At 34.1% G+C, this 20,533-nt stretch overlaps 1 protein-coding gene across 4 annotated transcripts in view; it reads left to right on the top strand.

The window, feature by feature from the left end:
* Positions 1 to 20,533, top strand: part of MICU3 (mitochondrial calcium uptake 3) — a 52,388-nt gene that overhangs the window by 8,365 nt on the left and 23,490 nt on the right. For 2 of the 4 annotated variants that reach the window (XM_054632856.2, XM_077177492.1), the window contains exons 2-8: positions 4,428 to 4,581; positions 7,992 to 8,023; positions 8,818 to 8,896; positions 12,298 to 12,345; positions 13,631 to 13,713; positions 18,513 to 18,584; positions 19,930 to 19,968. In XM_054632856.2, the coding sequence (XP_054488831.2) occupies positions 4,428 to 4,581; positions 7,992 to 8,023; positions 8,818 to 8,896; positions 12,298 to 12,345; positions 13,631 to 13,713; positions 18,513 to 18,584; positions 19,930 to 19,968 (507 nt within the window). The remainder of the gene's footprint in view (positions 1 to 4,427; positions 4,582 to 7,991; positions 8,024 to 8,817; positions 8,897 to 12,297; positions 12,346 to 13,630; positions 13,714 to 18,512; positions 18,585 to 19,929; positions 19,969 to 20,533) is intronic. The other 2 variants (XM_054632857.2, XM_077177493.1) reach the window with 1 other exon arrangement.

The raw sequence follows: 20,533 nt of genomic DNA, 5'->3' as shown, positions 1-20,533 counted from the left end.
GTTGAGTTATGAAGTTGAAAGGATGGAAAGTTTTTCTACCAGCTAGATTCTTGGTTTTAGCTGTGGAATTTCCCCCCCTATATTTCTAATAAAGCAGGTCAGTGTACATGCACAGGTAAACCTGCACATAAGCATACATAAGCAGCAATGCCTATAATTAAGGTAAAACTGCTATTAGGAGATTTGTGACTTTCTGTGTGATGGAAATGAGCCTGTCTGTTTTTTAAAAGACAGAGAATTGTAACATGAGACAAGATCATAGTAATTAGTAGGCGTGATTGCCAAGAGGATTAGTAAACATGTAGCATAAAAAAAATCTACCTTCATTTGTTTGTCAGAGAGATGTGCTTTCATGAAAGTTTTTGAAAATACTTGCTAATCACAGAGAGATTCAGTCTGGATAAGCTCGTGAAACTTCAAATAGAAATCAGAACTTAGTGAATCTTGTTCACTCCTTCACCAACAGTGCCTCCCCTGAGGTATTCAATACCTACTTTCTGTGTCTTGTTCAAAGAATCATAGAATGGTTTGGAAGGGACCTTAAAGATCCATCTAGTTCCCAACTCCTCTGCCATGGACAGGGACAGTTTCCACTTGACCAGGTTGCTCACAGCCCTGTCCAACCTAGCCTGGAACACTTCCAGGGCATCCACAGCTTCTCTGAGCAACCTGTGCCAAAGTCTGACCACCATTCTTTTCTTCTCAGTACAGAATATCTTCCTAGGATCTAATCTTACTCAACCTTCTTTCAGTTTAAAGCCATTCTCCCGTGTCCCATCTCTACCTGTCCATGTAAAAAGTCCCTCTCCAGCTCTTTTGCAGACCCCCTATAGGTCCTGGTAGGATGCTCTAAGGTCTCCCTGGCTTCTTTCAGGCTGAACAATTCCAACTCTCTCAGCCTGTCCTCATTGGAGATGTGCCTGTTGTATCCATTGCTACAGTAAGATTGCCCAAGATGGGCGTAAATGTGAAATAATGAAATAAATCAATCAAGAGCAATTGGTAGTGTCACCAGGATTTCCATACTTGGCTCACTGCATTATCATTTGCAAATGTTGAGGAAAACAGAAGATACTTCATTGTTATGTGTTGAGATCAATTTCTTAAATGAATGCCTGAAGAAGTGCAAATTGAGGTAATACTTTAAAATGCCCTGTTTTTTAATTAGAATATTTGTTACTTCTCAGTAATTACACCTTTTATACAAGAGAAAATGTTCTGTATGATACATAAATTATTAAGCATAATAGAAGCAATAAAGCTCTGAAAAGAAATTTGGATAAAAAATAATATTATTTCCAAAGAAAGTTTTATTTGTCAGTTTGCTGATTGTGTGCCTGGAGTCTTCTGTAGCCAAACTTTGCTTTTATTTGGGCATTTAGTGTATGCACCAGTGATCCAATACATATTAAGCTTTGGTTATGTTTATTTACATTCCTGTTGGATCAATAGCTGAAATAAGTTGGTTTGATTCTTTCAGATAAAACCACCAAGTTCAAAATAAAGTGGTGTTTTTACTCCTTAGAATAAAATAATTTTAAGCCCACCGTTTTCCTTCACTTGAAGTAGGTGGAGCTTGCTGCTGGAACAGGTGGCATTTTCTTTTTCCATAATCTGCAAGCTCCTGTGGCCTAGGCTTTGAAACAAATAATTGTTTTCGTGGGGTAGACCCAGGCATCTATCTGACTTAAAAATAACACCACCAATAGAAAAGTTCTCAGTCAGAGCAGTTCCCTTATCCAGTTTGATGCTTGGAAAAGTGAACATAAAGCACCAGAGCAAGGTCATGCAGGTATTGGGCCTTTAGGGCAGTACTCCTATTTGTGGGAGCAGGCAATATTCATATCAGGTCACCATGATTTTGAGCTAGAGCATGAAATACTGGCATTGCTATATTGTCAGAGGGAAACTGGATTGAAAAACGAGGCAGAAATTAAGGCTTTGCAGACCTGAGTACTGACATGCATAAATTTTAAGCATGTCTTTAAAATTCCATGTTTGCAGCATGTTATTTTATACTTGTAGTAGCATAAAGTCCTTAAGATAATATTGAAATATGTGTCTGAGAATTTAGCAAATATTTTTCTAAGCGTCTCAAGCAAAATACTAAGCAGTATTACCTGAGACTGTGAGAATTTCTTGAGAGCCAAGAATCTCAACATGCTCTCTAAATACTGAGAGTGATCAAAACTGAAATGATATTTGAGAGTTACATTATCTGGAGATTTCTGTGATTGTGTATGATTGATTGTGACTGATTACAATTTCTTATACATACAATGTGTGTAATATGGAAGCTGTTTCTTTTCTGAGAATTGACTTTGAAGACATATTGCTTTATTACTCGTGTTTACAACCTGACTGTATTCACAAGCATATTTCTAATAGTGATAACATACATTTCAAAAAAAGAGATAGCTTATTAAACTTCGAATACAGGGATAATCAGTTGTGTCACTAGAAGTTCTATCAAAACAACTGACTTGTGTATTTCCCACATGAATGCATAGTTTGAATGCCACTGGACTGCTGAAGGATCAGTAAGACCAAAATATTCAAGTGAGGTAGGACAGAAATATTTTGTCTTGCATGTGGGTACATTAGAAAAGAATTCTGCTTCTTTCAGTCATTTTAAAATGACTTTGTAGGTCTGGCATTAGACTGTCTTTTTCTCCCTATATTTAATTATGAATCATTTGAAAATTATAAAAACCATGGAGCCTGGGTTTAGAGCTGCTTCTCAAGCAGGAGTGCAGAATATTTTTAGAGCAGTCTACTGAAAATTAAATTATTGTATCGACCTTTCTCTTAATCTTACTTTCTTTGACATGTTCGTCTATTGAAACAAAACATTTTCACACATACACCCATGGAGCAATGATTTCAAAAGAACTAGAGACAGAGAAATACAGAAAGAGAAATACACAGTCAGTAGTCTTTTCTCCTTATAGAAGGCTGGTAAAAATGTCCCAGATAAGCTATTAAGTAGTAAGGCTCCCTAAAACTTTTTTTTTTCCAAATAGAAAGTGTTTGACCTCTTCTAGACACATTAATTTTTGATGTTTCTCTTCTACACATCTAATTTAATCTCCTAATTACAACTGAGGCCATAAAATTTTGACTGCAGTAGTCTCACCAATCTTTTGTTTTTTAAGGATGTTGTTTGAAAAGCTGAAGAAAAGTGAGCCCAGATTTTTGACTACTCAATATAAACGTGTCTTTGCTTCTAATTGCTGAAATCTGAAATCTGTTCTTAGAAAGGTTTTGGAGAACCAGTTTGTGTTTCTATATGAGGACAGTTATCTCTAAGTGGACAGCTTCTGCATAAATCTTACAAGTTATGTTTGGGTTTAGATGCCTCTCTGAAAAATAAAGTGCATTTGTCGGTTTTCTTAGTTGTTCAAAGAAACCATAATATTAGTTGAATTCTGTGTTCCTTAGTTAGACAGATGGAGAATTTTAGGAATACTCTATTAAATGACAGAAATAATGAGCAACTTGGGAGATTTCATTGATGAGATGCTGCATTCCTATTTCAACATAATGGGAGAAGTTACCTATATGATTGCTTTTCCTTCTAGGAATCAGTTTGGGTTTGGTTTCTTCATCTCTGAAAAAATGTTGATACTTACATTTTCTTCAAGATAATGATTCCACAGAGGAGTTCGCCTCATGGTCTAAAAAGAGTTTTCAGATAGCAGTAGCATATTTTCTATTGAAGGTTTGGCCGTGCCACAGAAAGATGGGAGAATTTAGAATATTTAAAGTTTTGTACTACCAAGTTTACATTTAAATCAGCTGGATGGGAAATATACCAGAAACTCCTGACACAGACTCTCGTAATATTTGAACCTAACGCTATATTATACTTTCGTAACTCTGGAATTATAATTATGCTCTTCTCTTCTTCAGTTCCCACAGATATGGTAGCTTTACACTGGATCATATTACAGAGGCCTATTACTATCAACAGCTGCCCTCTATATTAAGAAGCAATATAGAAAAAGTATTACTCTCTTCTCTTCTGGAACTATCAGAAAACTGAAGTAGATTTGGCAGAGTTGTTTGAAGTCTGCCTGCTGAAGTTACAATGATTTCCTTGAGTTAAAGTTCCCCTTCTTCTATGATTCAGGAGCCGAAATTCTCTTTATTTTAATTTTTTCTTCTGAGGTTGGGTAGTACCACCAATTTCAATACCCAAAGATTGTTGCTAAAGTTGTAGAAGACTGGAAATGATAGCAGTGAAATCCCAATTGTAGTTTCAACTCTTACCATAGAAAAATACTTGGATATGTTTGACTTTATGAATTATCACTTTTACAGTTACAGTTCCTTTATGGTGAATGTGGCAATTGTAAATAGTAAATAAAAAATTGTAAATCAGAGCCTTTTTCATAGATTGAAACTGTGTCCTTCTGTCTTTGAAGGTTACAGACAGCAGATCTGACCTGGAAGATTTACACCTTTATGCAACTCCGCGGGAGCAACGGTTTCGTAGGTTTGCCAGTCTGGAATTTGAAGGACAGCTATACATGACTCCACACGACTTCATCCAGGCTGTTACCAGTGATGAACCCAAACGTAAGCAGGACCTTCATAATGCTAAAACTGCTAGGGAAAATGTCTGTGGTGCATGGTTTTTTCCCATTTGCTTTTGATTCCTACTTCTGTTTCTGGTTGTAGTAAAAAGGTACTGCATCTTCAGAATTTTAATTGTGTCCAAATGCATACAAACAGTGTCCTGATTGTTACTAGATTGTAAACATCTGTATGCTAGTTCAACATTCTTGTCTTAAAGGTTGCAAACAGCTCAATAGTCATGAAAGATGGCAAGTTAATTTCTGCCATTTGCATTGACACAGTTTCTTTCTGAGCAGGCCTGTATTGCTGTACAACTCGTGCTTCCTCTTTTGTGGAGTTCCTCTGTAAGCAGGCAACATACACATTTTCTAAAAGGCTAAAGATAAGATATAACTGCATCATATTTAGAAATATGATAAATAAGATGCTAAATAACATGCTTTGAGTCAGAGTTATAGTCCCCCAGGGGATCAACTTTCTACACTTAAACACTGCCAGTGTTAGTACTATGTGTTAATTAATGTAAAATTAACTATCAACTTTAGGCCATTTGTTGTAAAATCTTTGCTTTAATTATCAAAGAGTGACTAAATAGTAAGGTGATCCCTTTTTGCTCTAGTTTGATTTCCTGGCCCTCAGGCTTGCAGTGCATTGGTAGCAGCACAGAACTTCTGGAGAATGGGAATATCTTTGCTCAGGTGTGACATGTATAATCACCCACCTTAAGTTTTCTTAAAATTCTGTGCAGATGTTGGATTTTTCCCTTTTGTTCTGTTAACTGTAATGAAACAAGAGGAAAGAATTCAGTCATGGCACATCAGTGATCAAAACTTCTGTAACTTTTGAATAAAGATATAATCTCATTGTAACAGTGAAGACAGAAGATAGAGCTTAGATGGTGAAAACTTGCAAAACTTTGAAACTCTTACCAAAAAGCAATTTTTTTTTGCTTTGCAGTTAAAAGAGAGGAAGCAGATTGCTTATCACACAAGTTAATACAAATACACATCGGCACTTTTTATCTATTTCCTCTGCTCACAACTTCAATTCTTCCCTTTTTTGTTAGTGTGGAGTTGGGTTTCACTGTGTATGGTCATGAAACATTTGTGCTGTATATACTGGACACCATTAAAACATTTTGGTTTAACTCTGTTTTATGACAGTTTGATTGGCTAGACCACACTATATGTATGGTTTGCTATTAATATTTTTCCATGCTGATGAATTTTCTGCTTCCTCCTCTCACAAAGCAAGTATTTAGATTTTAAAAACAAAACCAAACCAAAAATCATTAAGCTCATAAGGACATTCTGTTTATCTCATAGAAAAGAAGAGATCTGGAGTTGCACAGTCAGGCACCCTTCTGAATTCAGTGTAGCAAACCTTGTTTGTATCAAAATCCTTTCCGTTCATCCAGTTCACCTCTGAGACCAAAAGCAAAACTTACCTGGGTGTCTTTTAGGTTTTGTGGTATCAGAGATTACATGGCTGACATAACTATTTTAAAGGATTACAATTAAGTAGAAGTAGATCACTTCATTCTAGTGCAGGTCGTGTTGTCTGGGAAATTGAGACAGAAGGCTGATAAATAGGAAGTAATAGCTAAAATAGATGACCCACAGATTGCCACATCCAGCTTCTCATCTCTGACTATGGTAATTTTAACCTTTGTACTGCAGTATTGCCAAAGTACCATTTGTCTTCTCGGGCAAGTCAATTTTCTGTCTTGCTCTGTTGAAAGTAGTACATTTAAGGAAGGAATTTTTCTAATAATACATTCTAAACATTTTATTTTTTACTTTTGGGGTAGTTTTATAAATAACTTGCAAGTTGTATATAATTGGCTCCATTCAGGCTGACATACTAGACCATCTATATTTTGCATAATAAAAAAAAATGTATACCTGGGGTTTTTATGAATGAAGCCAAGAAAGGTCTTGAGTTTTGTCAAAAAGCAAAAATGCCCCTTGAAGTATAATAACAGAAGCTCTTTATGTCTGCTTTATAGAAAAGCTAATAATATTAGGCCTGAATGATATTTGTGATGGAGTGAATGTGTCTATTGTGATTGATTTACTTTGGAAATCATGTAAACCCTACAAAAGTCAAGAGGGTGTTCACTTCCTTTTTTGATTAAATACTAACTAATATGGTAAGAGTATGTTTTCCTTTATAAAATGTAACTTTTTACTCCAGGCATTTATTACCAAAAAAAATATAAAATAAAGGATGTCATTAACTTTTTTCTGCCTTTATGGTGCAGGCTTTCATTTGGGAACATACATTATTTTTAAGAGTCATTATTTATACATTTTTATAATCTGAATATGTCTTTATATATGGAGAAAGCAAATTAAGAGAAGATGAACTATATTTTTCCCCTTTGTGCTAACTATAGTAAATTTAGCTTAATACTGAGCTGTAACAAAAATCTGTTAGCTCATGTTAGGATGTTGCATGATATAACTTCACCATAGTTAGAGTGAGATTTGTCAACAGTCTTGGTATAAATCTTTACCAAGATGTAAAATGAAAATTTCAGTCAATTTCTAACCATGAATTGATGAAAGACCATAGTGGGTAGCTTGTGTATTATTTTAATTATTTAATGATGCATGAAGTTCATTATGAGTAAAGGATTTCTAATTACAAAGCATCTTTTGCTCTACAAAAAGAAGCCTTTACCTACCAATATTTGTTATGGAGTTGACCACATAAAATGCTAATTTCTGGACCTTTGTGAATTCTAGTATTCACAATGTCTTATCATAATATTGAATCTGTACAAATATTTGTCTTGAGAAGGTGGTGATGAGCCTCAAGTTTTGAATTCTTGAATGGTTATGGACAACTCTTGTTCAATTACAGCTACCAAAGAACTGAGCCTGACAGAGGCTGGAAAAGGAATATGAGGTAGTAGGAAGGGATGAAGGGTGTCTTAGCACTTGGTGTAGTTTCAAAGGCTTTTTTTCTGTATTTGCTTTAAAAAGTATCAGTGGTCCATGAAGCAAGAATCGTAATCCAGGTCTCCTTACAATTTGCATTTTAATACTACTGCTACTAAATAATAATTTCAGAATATTGTTTCCAGGGGTTAGCATGAATGCCCTCTGTTTCCTGTTAAATGTTTTAAATCCTTAAAATATATCCATATTTTGGAGGTTGAAGGTCTTTTCCTTCACTGAAGCAGAGCTGGATTAAAAACTACATCTGAATTGGTTCTTTAAAGTTAGGACTTTAGGTATGTATTAAGTTAAAGGGTTTTTTAATAACATAAAGACAATTACACTCATAAAGTAAGGCAAATAATTCTTTGTGTAGAAAACACAAATTATTATAGCCCAATTTTTATGACACAACATTGGAATAATTAAATTCCTGTGCATTCATAACAACTTCTTTTTTTGCAGATGCTAAAAAATGGCGATCACTTTCAAAGCAGGTGAGCAATAATTCCTGTGTGGTCTCATAACCATACATTTTGGTAGTTGAATTTGTTTTTGATGTAAATGTAGAGGCACAGGAAACTTTTAATTTCTTAATTTTTGTCCCTTCAGCCTCAGCTGAATCCAGAATTTCAAATACTTCAGCTGCGGTGCCTGTTTTGGTGAATTTACAGATTCAATCATCTGTCAGTTTCTCCCTCAGTCTATACCTGACTGCATTTCTTAGTGTCTAGATGTAATAGGTGTATCCAAATCTGCCTGAAATATTTATGCCACTCTCTCCCTTTTGTAGTGTTTAAGGGCCTCTTTTTTTTTTTTCATTTGTATAAGTTCAAAAGGCCCCTGTCTGTTTCCCTGTATTTTAAGTAAAGTACATTCATATTCACGGGTGAAGTTTTCTTTAGTTCAGGTCGAGTGTTTTAAAAGAACAGTTGCTCAGATTTTGTTTGAAAACTTTACTGAAATCCAGGGGGACTTACCCTTGGCTTCAGTCAATATGAGCAGTGGTGAGTTATTTCAGCCACAAATACATGGCATGTCTCTCTCCAACTCAGCAAAAACTTAGCATTCATGCAGATGAGTAATTCTTGCAATAATCACGTGTACAAAAATTTATGGAGTGCTTGAGTACTTCCAAAGTCATTGTGGTAACTGAAGTTCAATTAACTGGTAGATTTGCATGCAGTCCCTTGTCTTTTATATTGATATCCTAGAATTTAATCATTATCTATTAACTACTTAATTAAATACTGAAATATATGCTTTTAAATTTCTTAAACCTTATTTTTAGGAACTGAATCAGATCCTTATGGAGACACCACCGGTTTGGAAAGGATCATCCAAACTTTTCCGTAATCTTAATGAGAAAGGTGATGAAGAAGAATTTATTTTCCTGAACCAAATTACCATTCTATTAACTTTTTTGTGATGATGTACTTTAATCTATTAGAGTCCAATTCTCAAAAATAAAGAAATTGCATTCTACATTTTACAACTTGGAAAAGTTCCATGTAATCTCTACAGTGTTTTAATGATGCCAGCTTCCAACTAACCTCTTTAAGTGATTGGGGACTCAGAGTTTGTTAAGCTGATGTTTGAATATTTCAGGTTCAGTTTGTTGCCATGAATGATATCTGGACTATAGACAGACTATTCCAGTAAAGAAACAATATCTCTTTACTTCTTTTCAGTAGGTTCAATAATGTGATTATTTCTAAAGACAGTAGTGCTATCTTATATCACTGGAAAAGCATTTTGTACACAACACAAAGAGACTGTTTCAGAAATGTTATATATTCCTTTAAATTCTGCAGATGAGGGCTTTGATAGCTTTTAAAACTCACACTATTGATCAGTGAAATCCAAGAGTCACTTCCAGTCTCCTCTCCTGTATTTTTTTCTTTCTTAATAAGCTCTATCACTTCACAACAAAAAAACATAGGGAAATGAAACAATTATGGTTTTACAGACATTTAAAAGCTATTTATAATAAATAATCTACGTATTTCCTTGCTTATATTCAGAGTGGCAAAGGTGTGGTGGTGCATTTGAAGTATTTTCAAAAGCAGACACAAGTACTTGTTGTAAAAGGATACTTTATGGGTGTTTGAAATAAGCACACCAGCAACAGAATTCCAATCAAACATATGCATGTAATTGGTTAATATAACTCAAATGCAGCTCAAATTTATTCAAGGAGTAAGTAGTGTGGACACTACTCTCAAAGGAGGCTCTCTAGTGCATGGAGGCACTCTTTTTTCCCTGAGTTTACAGCCAACACTCACAGAGAGGTAGAAATTGGCACATATTTGCATTGTTTTTCAGTGTACTTCTTTGCTCTAGGCTGCTTTCTATATAGTTGACTTTTGAAATATTAATTGCATAAATATATTAATTGCAATATACAGCTGACTTTTGAAATATCAATTGCATAAAAATTCAACCTCGGAATCTGTTAGATCAGTACATTATCAGTTAAAAATGTATCTAGATATTGCTTTTTAAGTCTGTAATAAAATGTCTGCAACATGAGTAGTCTTGATTCAACAGTATCTTATTCCAGTTTTTTGCCAGTGGAGTTCTGCAAAAGTTGGAATTGGATAGGACTCAAACTGTCAAAATAAAATGGTAAAATTAGTATTAGACTTTAGTACTTGCATATCTTTTCAGCATGTTTTATGAAAAAGTGAGTTCTATTGCCCAGTTTTATAAAAGTATAAGAAAATATGATGGGTCTTATGACTGATAGTGTAAATTGGTTAAAGAAATGGTAATAGAATTCAGGTCTCCGTAGTTATAATGTAGTCTCTAATGTAGTCTTTACTTTTTTGTTTCTTAACAATTTTTTTAATATGCACATACAAAGCAATTAGCAAAAGACTATGTCCATTTATTTTGCCATGGATTTATGTAATTCAGCTGAGGCACTCTGATTTATGCCCACTGACCTTAAGTTTTTATTATGTTTTTCCCTTGAGTGCCTTCCTTCTCTTGTTTCTGATCCCAGTGTAAGTTCTTCTTTCCCTTCAATCATCATTTCAGAGCCTCTCTCCCATAACACTCAGAGCAATCAACCAGAACTATCTGTCTGCAGCTACAATATGCCAGTACAAACAAAAGGAGAGAAGGCTTTCAGGGCTGTTTCTATTGCTTTCTTCATACCTGTGATGGACTACTTGACAATTGCACATTCTTCCTGTTTTACAGCAAGGAAGGTGCCATCAAAATACAAAAAAAAATATATTTACATTTATTGACTGGCTATTAAACAATGTTTTCCATCAGTGAATGAGAACCTTTGAGGTATCTGATTTCTTGATAAGTGCTTGTCCAAACAGATTCAAGCAGGCCTTTGAAAACTTAATTTCTGCAGGCTGCTGTATAAAAGCAAGAAGATAAAGCATAGAGCATGTTTTACTTAAATGCTTATATTTAATCATTACTAATCTTCAATAATGTGTAAATTGAGGAGAAGAGTAGGTGGTATTAAAAAATCATAGTAGTTTTCCTAACTAGATCTACTAGCAGTAATAAAATACTGGTTCTGAAAACTTAAATTTACTCTTGGATCAAAAGATGGGATGTGAAGTATAGTGAAAGTAAAATCCACGTGAACGATACATTGCATTTAGTTTTAATTGTACAGGTTTTTCAGTGAAAAAAAATCAGATGATTGCTTACCTAGTTTGTCACATTTTCAGTTAAGTCAGATTTTAAAATAAGATATTTAAACATCCAAAGATGTGGCTGTTTTTGGAAAAACTTTTGCACCTGACTTGGACTGAAATCAAGGAGACAGCCAGCAACTTTTGAAAATCCCAGCTGATAGACATCTTTACTCTCAGGCATCTAAATAGTTCTTTTTTCACTCTTTTGAAATAATCTGAGATTGTGGACTGACTTAACACTTCTGGTTTTGGAGGACAGACAACACCAATTTGCTAGAAACCAGGAACAAGTTTCCCTAGTTCAGCCTCAAAGGTCATTGGAGCTAAGGGCTCTTGGGAGAGCTGCAAGCTGTTGTTTTCTGTTCTTGTTGAACTAAGAGATGCTTCTCTTCATTGCTGCTCTGGACATTCTGCAAGGTTGTCTCTTTATCCGTTACTCCAGAGCTAGAAAGGCACAAGTATGACTTATGGTACAAGACATACTCTTTGGGTATTGACTTCAGCTCTAATTTAAATTTTGCCTTAATCACTTCTGAAGAGAAAAGGAAGTGCCATTCCACAGTGTGGTTCCCTTTTGTAATCTTGCAAAAAGAAAAAAACTATGAGATCAAGTTTTCAGTTAATATAGCACATGCATTTAAAAGCACTTAATAAAGTCAAGACCTGTATTCAAATGGTGTGATCAGGAGGAAGCATGTTGAGAATCTTCTCAAAGCAAATGTTTTCATACTGTTAAAGAGTATTATCATGAATTACTGGTGGGGTTTTTGGAAAGAAAATTGAATAAATCATTTATATTAGCTTTTAAGAGTTTATCCAGATTTTGTTTAATGAGCCATGCTCCACTGAATGTCAATTTACTTGCCATGTTTAATGTACTCTTCCCCTAAAATACAAACCCAAACAAAAAGCCCCAAGCCATAGATGAATTTTGTAGACCAATAATTTCTTGACCAAAAATAGTTACATACAGACAAGTATGAATGTACAAATATGCACGTGTACAAAAATTCTCCTTATATATAAAGATTTAATGTTTTCAAGGTTATGATATGAAGGCAAGATGAAACTAACATGGCTTTTTTTTTTTTTTTTGTCTTCAGGTGTGATATCTTACACAGAATATTTATTCCTCTTATGTATTTTAACAAGTAAGTATTTTTGGAGATAAAAGATTCCTTCAGATTCAAAGCTCTGAATGTGTTGTGTTTTAAATTACTCTTCCCATCCCTGCATATAGAAAAACTACACTATGTATCTCTATGTCCCTCTGAACCTCTTTTGCCTTCTGGAAGCTTGTGTTATGCATTATTTAAATGCATTATTCTCCAGAATACCTTTTAGTGGTTGTTGATGAAGCTGTGCCATAAGCTCCAGCTAAACCCCAGTTAAGAGCTTAAATTTATTTTCTTGTTTGAAATTCCTACAAAATTTGAGCTAAATTTCCTGAATTAATACAGGGAGAACAGAAAGATACACATTGTTGCTGGTTTGTTTCATCAATTAGTGCATAATAGGCAAAATCAAAGTCAGTGGTAAAATATAAAGTTTTTATTTCAGAAACACTAACAAAATTGAAAAATTATTCTTTTATCTCCCATAAAATTGAAGTAAAATAACCTAAACTAAGCCTGATACAGACTTTTTTAATATTGTAATAGGTGTTTTCTGGCAAGAAGCAAAGAATTTTACTTGTCTTTCACTTACATGTAATTAAATAATTTCTATTGGATTATTGTGGGGTTTTTTTGGAGATGAACTGGATTCCTATTATGAATCAGAGCTGGAACTTGACCCTGAACCCTTAGTATCTTCCATTATGGCATCAATGATTCTTCCATCATTTCTTTGTTATCTGAATTAACTTTTGGCCATAATTCATTCATAGTACAAATCAGTGGGTATCCCCAAAATGTTGCCTAAAGGCTTTACTTACAGTTACTTTCAAAGTCACCATGTTTCAGAAATAAGTTCTAACCTGGTCTCAAATTTCAATGGCTCTAAGCATGTAAACAAGAAAATGTTGAGCGTCTTTCAGCATAAAATTTACTTTGACCAGAAGTTGTGTCCTGTACCTTTTTTCAAAATCTTTTGAAGTGTCTTTTAGAGCATTGTGTTTTCATAGAAAATTTATTTTCTACATATTTCTGTTTGTAATATAAAATGGACTCTCTCCATGAACTAACACTCTTTATATTATTCTTGAATATTTCATGTTCTATTTCTACTTTTGTGAGCATGCCCTCTGTTCGAATAAAATGGGTTGTACTGTTTTACAGATGTTATGATTTGCATTTAGTATGTACACAAACATCCTGATTTAAATTAGTTGAGGTTCTGGCTTTTATGAAGGGACACCAAATAATTTCTTAGAGTATTATACTTGCTTTCTTTCCAAGAAGATAAATAATTGAATGTTTGGCATTTTTTTGGCAGAGCCACATGCAGGTTTTCGAATTGCTTTCAACATGTTCGACACTGATGGCAATGAGATGGTGGACAAAAAGGAATTCTTAGTGGTAGGTATATTTGCAGTTTTTGGTGTAATCTTGAAACTAATGTGATGATGTCAGTAGTCATGAGACTATAATCTACTATTCTTCACTGAATGTAGTTGTTTTTTTGCCTGATTTAGTATAAAGTGTTCTTATAATGTAAACTGAAAGTAGAAGCTCCTTCTTAGAGTTCACAGGAGTCTTGTATATAATTATTTTTGAAGCTTAATTCTAGTTTTTATTCTGGATCTTCTAATTGCTACTGTAAGTCACAGATAGGCTATTAAAGTCATAGAAATGTTTTAATGGTTAGCAGTTATTTAATTGCTCTAATGATCACCTCACTTTGCCATTCATTCTGCTGATAATCACAAGTGACCCGAAAATATTGACTGACCTAATGTGACACCATCATCTCTTTTGGACAAGATCTGTAATGAAAAAAAACCATACTGTACACGTATCTAAGTTAGCCCCTAAATCCATATGCTGAAGCAATTTGCTAGGGTGGGGTTCAGTGAGTTCTTTTTACAGAGAATATTCCTGCAGGGGAAACTGACTTTGACCTGAATGATTTCCATGTGCTTTGGAACAGATGGCAGGATACCTAGAACTTGGCAGTAGTTTGGTTGCATCCAAGGTTTTGTTACATTACTAATTTGAACGAAAGTATTTTTCAGATTAGAGCTTTACTCTGTTTATGGCTTGGAAGAAGCAGTTCTGTAAATCCATCTTAGTAATTATTTAAGCAGAGTTCATTTTTTCAGGTTAGAAATGTAAACAGTTTTTAAAAGCCCAGACTTCAAAAGAAAAATTCACATGTTGGTGAGATTTGAAAATGAAGAATAATTTGGCACTTGAGGGAAAATCTTTGAAGATCCTAAATCGTCCACTAGATATTAATTTTTATAATGATAAATCTTTGATATTAAATTAAAAAATATTTAAAATTAAAATTTCAATGCTTCATAAGTTTTCAGGTAGTAGGATACACCAAGTTCAGGAGAATGATCTTGCAGTAACAAGAGGGCTATTTTAGATTTATGTTCATTTAATTTATTTTCTGATTTCAAAAGAAATGGGAGGAATAATTAATGCCATTCTAAATAAATGATCATTAAAAAAAAGGAAATGCAGAAAATTGACCACTTAAAGTTAGCGCTTCTGAGTTTATGATAACTGTGTGGCTTTATGCTGAAAATGTGTACCATAAACCAGAGATCTCTAAATTGTTGGTGTCCATGGGCAGCAGCTGTCTGAGATTACACTGAAGCACTCAGTTATGGTGAACATTAATGTTTAATTTCTTTAGAAATTAAAATTTAAAATTTTATGGTATAGGCAAGCTTTCTGAAGACTAAACAAGGCCTTAATTTTCTACTCAACGAGTACAGATGATTAATGCAATACAACATTTATAAGAATTGAATCAGATGTTGGAAAAATATATTTGTGTAAAAGACATACATTTTATCTCCACACATTTTTGTGTAGTTGAGCATTTGAAATACAGTGAGTACACATGAGAAAAATCCCAGTGCCTTATTGAAAAAGATGGAACAAAATACCAAGGGTGAAACAGACACATGGAATGTATTTAAGTGTTTGACCCCAATTTATTTAAAATAAAGACACCCTAGTTTCCTGTGTGAGGTTTCTTAATTGATTCAAATAAACTATGATAACCTTAAGAAAATAGAAATATGGAAGAAACTTAACATGCTGAACTTAAATTCCAAATATATTTTGGAAGGTGACACCACTTGCAAATTGTGGCATACTCAACTTTTTTTTGTATTCTGTTATTAAATGTACGCATCCTTGTAAGGGCTAATTTTTAATAAGCATCTTCTCCAGTTGGAGGAACAAACCAGCAACCATTGGATTAGTTAACAAAAGGAAAAAATAGAGGAAGAAGAAGAAAAAGCAAGCATCTTTCATGATTCAGTGTAACAGGATGTGGTGGAATAGACTGACAAGTTTGTTCTGATATAAAAAAGAGCTTCCATTACAACAGCTAAATGGGAGGAAATTGAAGAGGCTTAGTCTTTCAGAAACTGATGCTAAAAATGAAATAAAATAAGCATGTAAAGTGGGAAACAAGGGCAATATTTAACTAATACTTCTTTTTAACTATGCCTTTATAGTCCTCTTCACATCCTGCTATTATTTGTTCTCTGTCATGATCCCTGACTAGTTTCTCCTTATTTTTGTTGGCAGACTTGGTGGATGAAAGAAAGAAAGTAGAATTTTTAAACATTAGGTATACTGTCACCTACCCATTGTAGGGGATTATTGTATTTAACAAATTTGTATAGCTCTTGAGTGCACTTGAGTGCAACTCTGCTTCATTAGATGTCGGTGATCCTTCAAAAATTAAATCAGAACCCTTAAGTCAGAATATGAGATCTGAAGTGAAAAAGAATAGATAGGTAGATAGAATTTTGTATAATGAAAGTATATATGAAAATAGAATTTGATTCTGTGATACTGCAGCTATTATAGAACTGGCCCCAGAACATACATTTGGCATCTTTACTCACCTTGCTTGAATATAATGTATCATATCCTGTGTGCCTGAAAGGAGACTGTTCAAAAGTTGGCATATGAACTACTCCAACATTTGCAAAATCTTTATCCATCAATTACAAGCAGCTATTGCAAAATTGGTAATAAATGCTATTCAGTTTTATAAATAAAGAGACTTTGAAGAGCTTTGTTTAGGGATCACGTGTTATGTGATTCTTGAGGAAACAGTGTGTGTAATGAAGGGTTGAAAAAGGCCTTATTTTTCTGATAACAGCTGTATTGTTTTTGTAAACTAATTTCATGGTGTTTGTGCTTTCCTCTTTGCTTATGTCATAGGGGTGAGGTCAGGGAACAGAAGGATTGTGTTGCCTTGTTACTGGAGATCTTGGTTTTGCTGCCTTCAGCAGTCATCTCATTATCCTCTTTCAAACAATGTTCCTATGAAAGTACTCCTAGACCCTTTTTGCATTCACTTTTTTTCAGTCACTGGTATCCTATAGCACTCTTTCTGAACAAAAGATCCATTTCCAGAAGTTTAGCAAGGCTTTAATAATGCATGCAACAGAATCCTACTTCTTTTGCCTCTGTGGCAGGGGAAATACATTCAAGGATGCCTTGCTTTTTACTGATCTTTTTTGATTTTTCAATTACTGCCACTCTTCTCTCCTGCTTGATGGCTTGTCACTTCACTTTTCACAAGGGATTTTCTTTCTGTTTCTCTCTGTTCATTTAACTTTTTTCTTTGCATTGTTCTGGGTTGCAAACTTTGTAGTACTCTATCCTATCAAGACTCTTTCCTTGTTGGCATAAGTTATAGTAACTTGCGCCTGTAGGTTTGAAAAAAAAAAAAAAATTGAAAAAATTTACCAAGGTCTGTAAATTTATCCCATATTCAAAAATAGGTATTGTGATGCACAAAATGTTCTGGTCTGTATTTGCCTGATAGGAGATTCCAGAACTCAGCAGTCAGTTTTGGAAATTCATAAAATGTTGTTTATAAATGTGTTTGCTAATTAATCACTAAACATTGAATTCTTTCATTCCAATGTTGCCATACCCCTGCAGTAAATCTTGCTGATCCCTTTGCCTTCTCTGAAATAAAGATACATATCCAGAAATTTAGTTTGGAAAATTTCCTTGCAAAATGTATCACACACACTTTTTGTTCCACATTCCAATCCCTGTGGAGCTCTGTGTACATGCCTTTACATTATCTGGTTTTACCAGACTTATGGTAGGTAAAATTGCTCCTTTGAAAGAACTGCCACAATTGTGTCTGTATGCCAAGGTGTTTGGTTCTGAAAATACCATATTCTAGGTTGGGCAAGTTTCTCAGATCAGGGTTTATTCCTTTTCCAGCCCACTTAGAGGATAACAAATGCTACATGAGACAGTGTGATATTTTCACATGCATTTTTTTTAAAAGCTGAAGGTCCAGTAGTGACCTAGATAGTATCACAGTTAATACTTTTTTCTATTGCTAAACACTGTGAGACCTTTTTCTTATGGTTTGGGAACATTAATTGGTATTAGTGTAAATAAAAATACCTAAATAAAACAGATACTTGCAGAGAAAGATAAGTACAATCCAGTTCTTACTCTGAAGACTTTACAAAAATAAATATGCTTAAGAATCTGTATGTTTGAAATCTTGTATTTGAGGTTTTCTCAGAAGTCATGTTTAAAGCTCTTCATGTTGAGATAGTTGTGAAAGGGGTATTTTACAAGACCTGAAGGTATTCTTTGAACAGACTTGAAAAGAAAGGGTACTTGATAAATTACTCTTGAGTAGTAGTTTGTTGCTGCTGAAGGGGAATGTTTCACCCCCACCAGGTGTTTCTACCCCTCCCTTGTGCCAGCAGGAGTAAGAACTGATCAGGTTGGAAACTAATGTGAAAAAAAGATTGATCCAGCTGACTACATAACCACAGAGACACTAATTAGAACCTGACACGAAAGGATGTGCCTGGAGGTGGTGAAAAGGGTGGAACTTCCCCTTTTTATTTTGGCCAGATTGGCTAAATAGGACACTCTTGGTATTGTGCTCCCAAGTAGAATTGTTACCCTTACTTTGTGGAAAAAAATATTTCCTTTTTCCCTTTCTGTGTGATGGTTTAAGTCACAGAAGGAACGCAAAGGCATGGGTATGAACAATAAAGCATCATGAAACTCTGATATTTCAGTAAAGAACTGCATTTTAATACTGTTTGTAATGTTCCTTATGATGAAGGATATTGTTATGTATGTGAAAACAGGCTGAACACTAAATATGAACAAAATGGTTTGCTTTTTAGCTCCAAGAGATCTTCAGGAAAAAAAATGAGAAGAGAGAAAAAAGAGGAGATGAAGAAAAACGTGCAATGCTGGTAAGTAAAATTAGAAAAGTTGCATCTGGTAGTTTGTTTGGGTTTTGTTTTTTTTTTTTTTTTTTTTTTTTTTTGATGTAGTACAAAATTATGTGTGTATATATTTCACTGGTCACTAAATTCATATTGTTAGAAGAATAGGCATAACTTCACATGTAGAAAAAAAGCAGTATTTTGCCTAAACAGTAGTTACTGGAAAAAAAGAGTAAGTGCTTTATAGGAAGGAAAAATTAGTGCTTAAATACTGTAGTAGATGTTATGACAGTAGAATTGATTCCATTTGGAGTTTAGAAATCTAGGGAAAGGTGAGTAGTAATGAGCCAGTGATACTGTCTCTAACAGTGAGAGATCTCAGTGGGAAGACCAAGTTACAAACTTACTTTCAGAGCTAACTGAAACTGTCCATGTAGACCTTCTGATCCTGGTGCTTGTTATCTGCATAGTAGTTTTAAAATAGATTATGAAATGTTGCAACTGAACTTAGATTTTATATTCAAATTTAAATTCTTACTAAATAATTCTTATGACCAATGCAAAATATATTAATCTGAATAAATTTTTGTGGAATATTGGGTACTCACATAATGTCAAATTTGCATTTTGTGCAAACAAATAAAAAAGGTAAGTCAGAAATAAATGAGTCTGTGGTGGTTTGTCTGAGGGATGGCAGCAATAACAGGTGCTTCTTTTATTGTTGGAAAAGTAAATATCAGGGACAAATCTCTGCCAAGCAGAGAGCAGAAAAAAAAACCTGTTCATTTGCAATTTGCATATTTATGGAAAAAATTCTTTATTATAAGAAATATTTTGACATATCAGCAGAGCTTCTCAGTGTCCATTATACATTTGCCAACATCAATGCTCAGTCTTTATTCTTTGTCCCTGAAATGACAGGAAGTATGATTTTCAAAAATTACTACTTTTTAAACCTTCCCTGAGAAAAAAAGGATTTTTTTCTTCCCACCCAGAGAGACCTATCCTGCTCAGCTTTTCAAAACTGTAGGTCTGTTGTTGAATCTCTCAGAGACTATTTATTTTAAACAAAGGAAACTTATACCTAAAGGAAGAGCTTTTGGAGAACATAAAGATGGCAAAATGGCACATAAGCCCTGAGGGTAATCTCTAAAACCTGTACTTCTCTTTTGAAAAGTTGAAGACTAAGACTGAAAATAAACCAATTTTTTCTTCACTGTCATATTGAAAACAAATAAACAAACAAAAATAATGATATATATAAAGGAAAGGTTTGTTTGTCTTAACCTATTCTGTTGTCTTTTTTTCCCCCTTCTTTTGTCTTCATTCTGACATGTGATACTTGACTTGGCCCATTTTTGCTGTATGTCAGCGTCTTCAACTTTATGGATATCATACTCCTACTAACAGTGTATGTACTCTAATTATTTTCAATTGATGCAGTCTTCACCTGTGTGATGAAATGATATGCTATAAGAAAATCTATTGTATTTATCTTTTTCATCAAGTAAATTATTTCTGCTAATCAGTAAAAATGTGAGGAATCTTGACTTGCATAAAAGATTGTTGCATGCATGCTGAACATGCAAGCCTATCAGGAGGAAATGTTGCTGTCTATTTATATGAAATGGAGGAAACAGTATTTTTAAGGGAAAGTACAAATACATTTCAATAAACTGTAGACATATTTTAATTAATGTGTGAAATTAAGTCATCCTGCATGAGTCATTTGATCCATCTCTTTCTTTCATATTGTGTAGTGTGAATAATTAGTCAGTTGAATCCTTCACCTCTTTATTGCCCCCCAAAAAGGAACCTGAAGAGAGCTTTCCTATTTTTATGCTTCACCTACAGAACAAATACATAAGAACTTTCAGTGCTGAACTAGGAAAGGATTCCCTGTATTACTTAGGTGACAGTAAACTTCTTTACAATAATTTTTGAGGGCTGAAAAAGAGAAGCAGAAAGAGATCTTC

The sequence above is a fragment of the Agelaius phoeniceus genome, chromosome 4 (genome assembly GCF_051311805.1).
Source record: "Agelaius phoeniceus isolate bAgePho1 chromosome 4, bAgePho1.hap1, whole genome shotgun sequence".
Taxonomy (NCBI): Eukaryota; Metazoa; Chordata; class Aves; order Passeriformes; family Icteridae; genus Agelaius; species Agelaius phoeniceus.
Note: the sequence above shows the minus strand (reverse complement) of the source record. Positions and strands in the feature narration are given on the sequence as shown.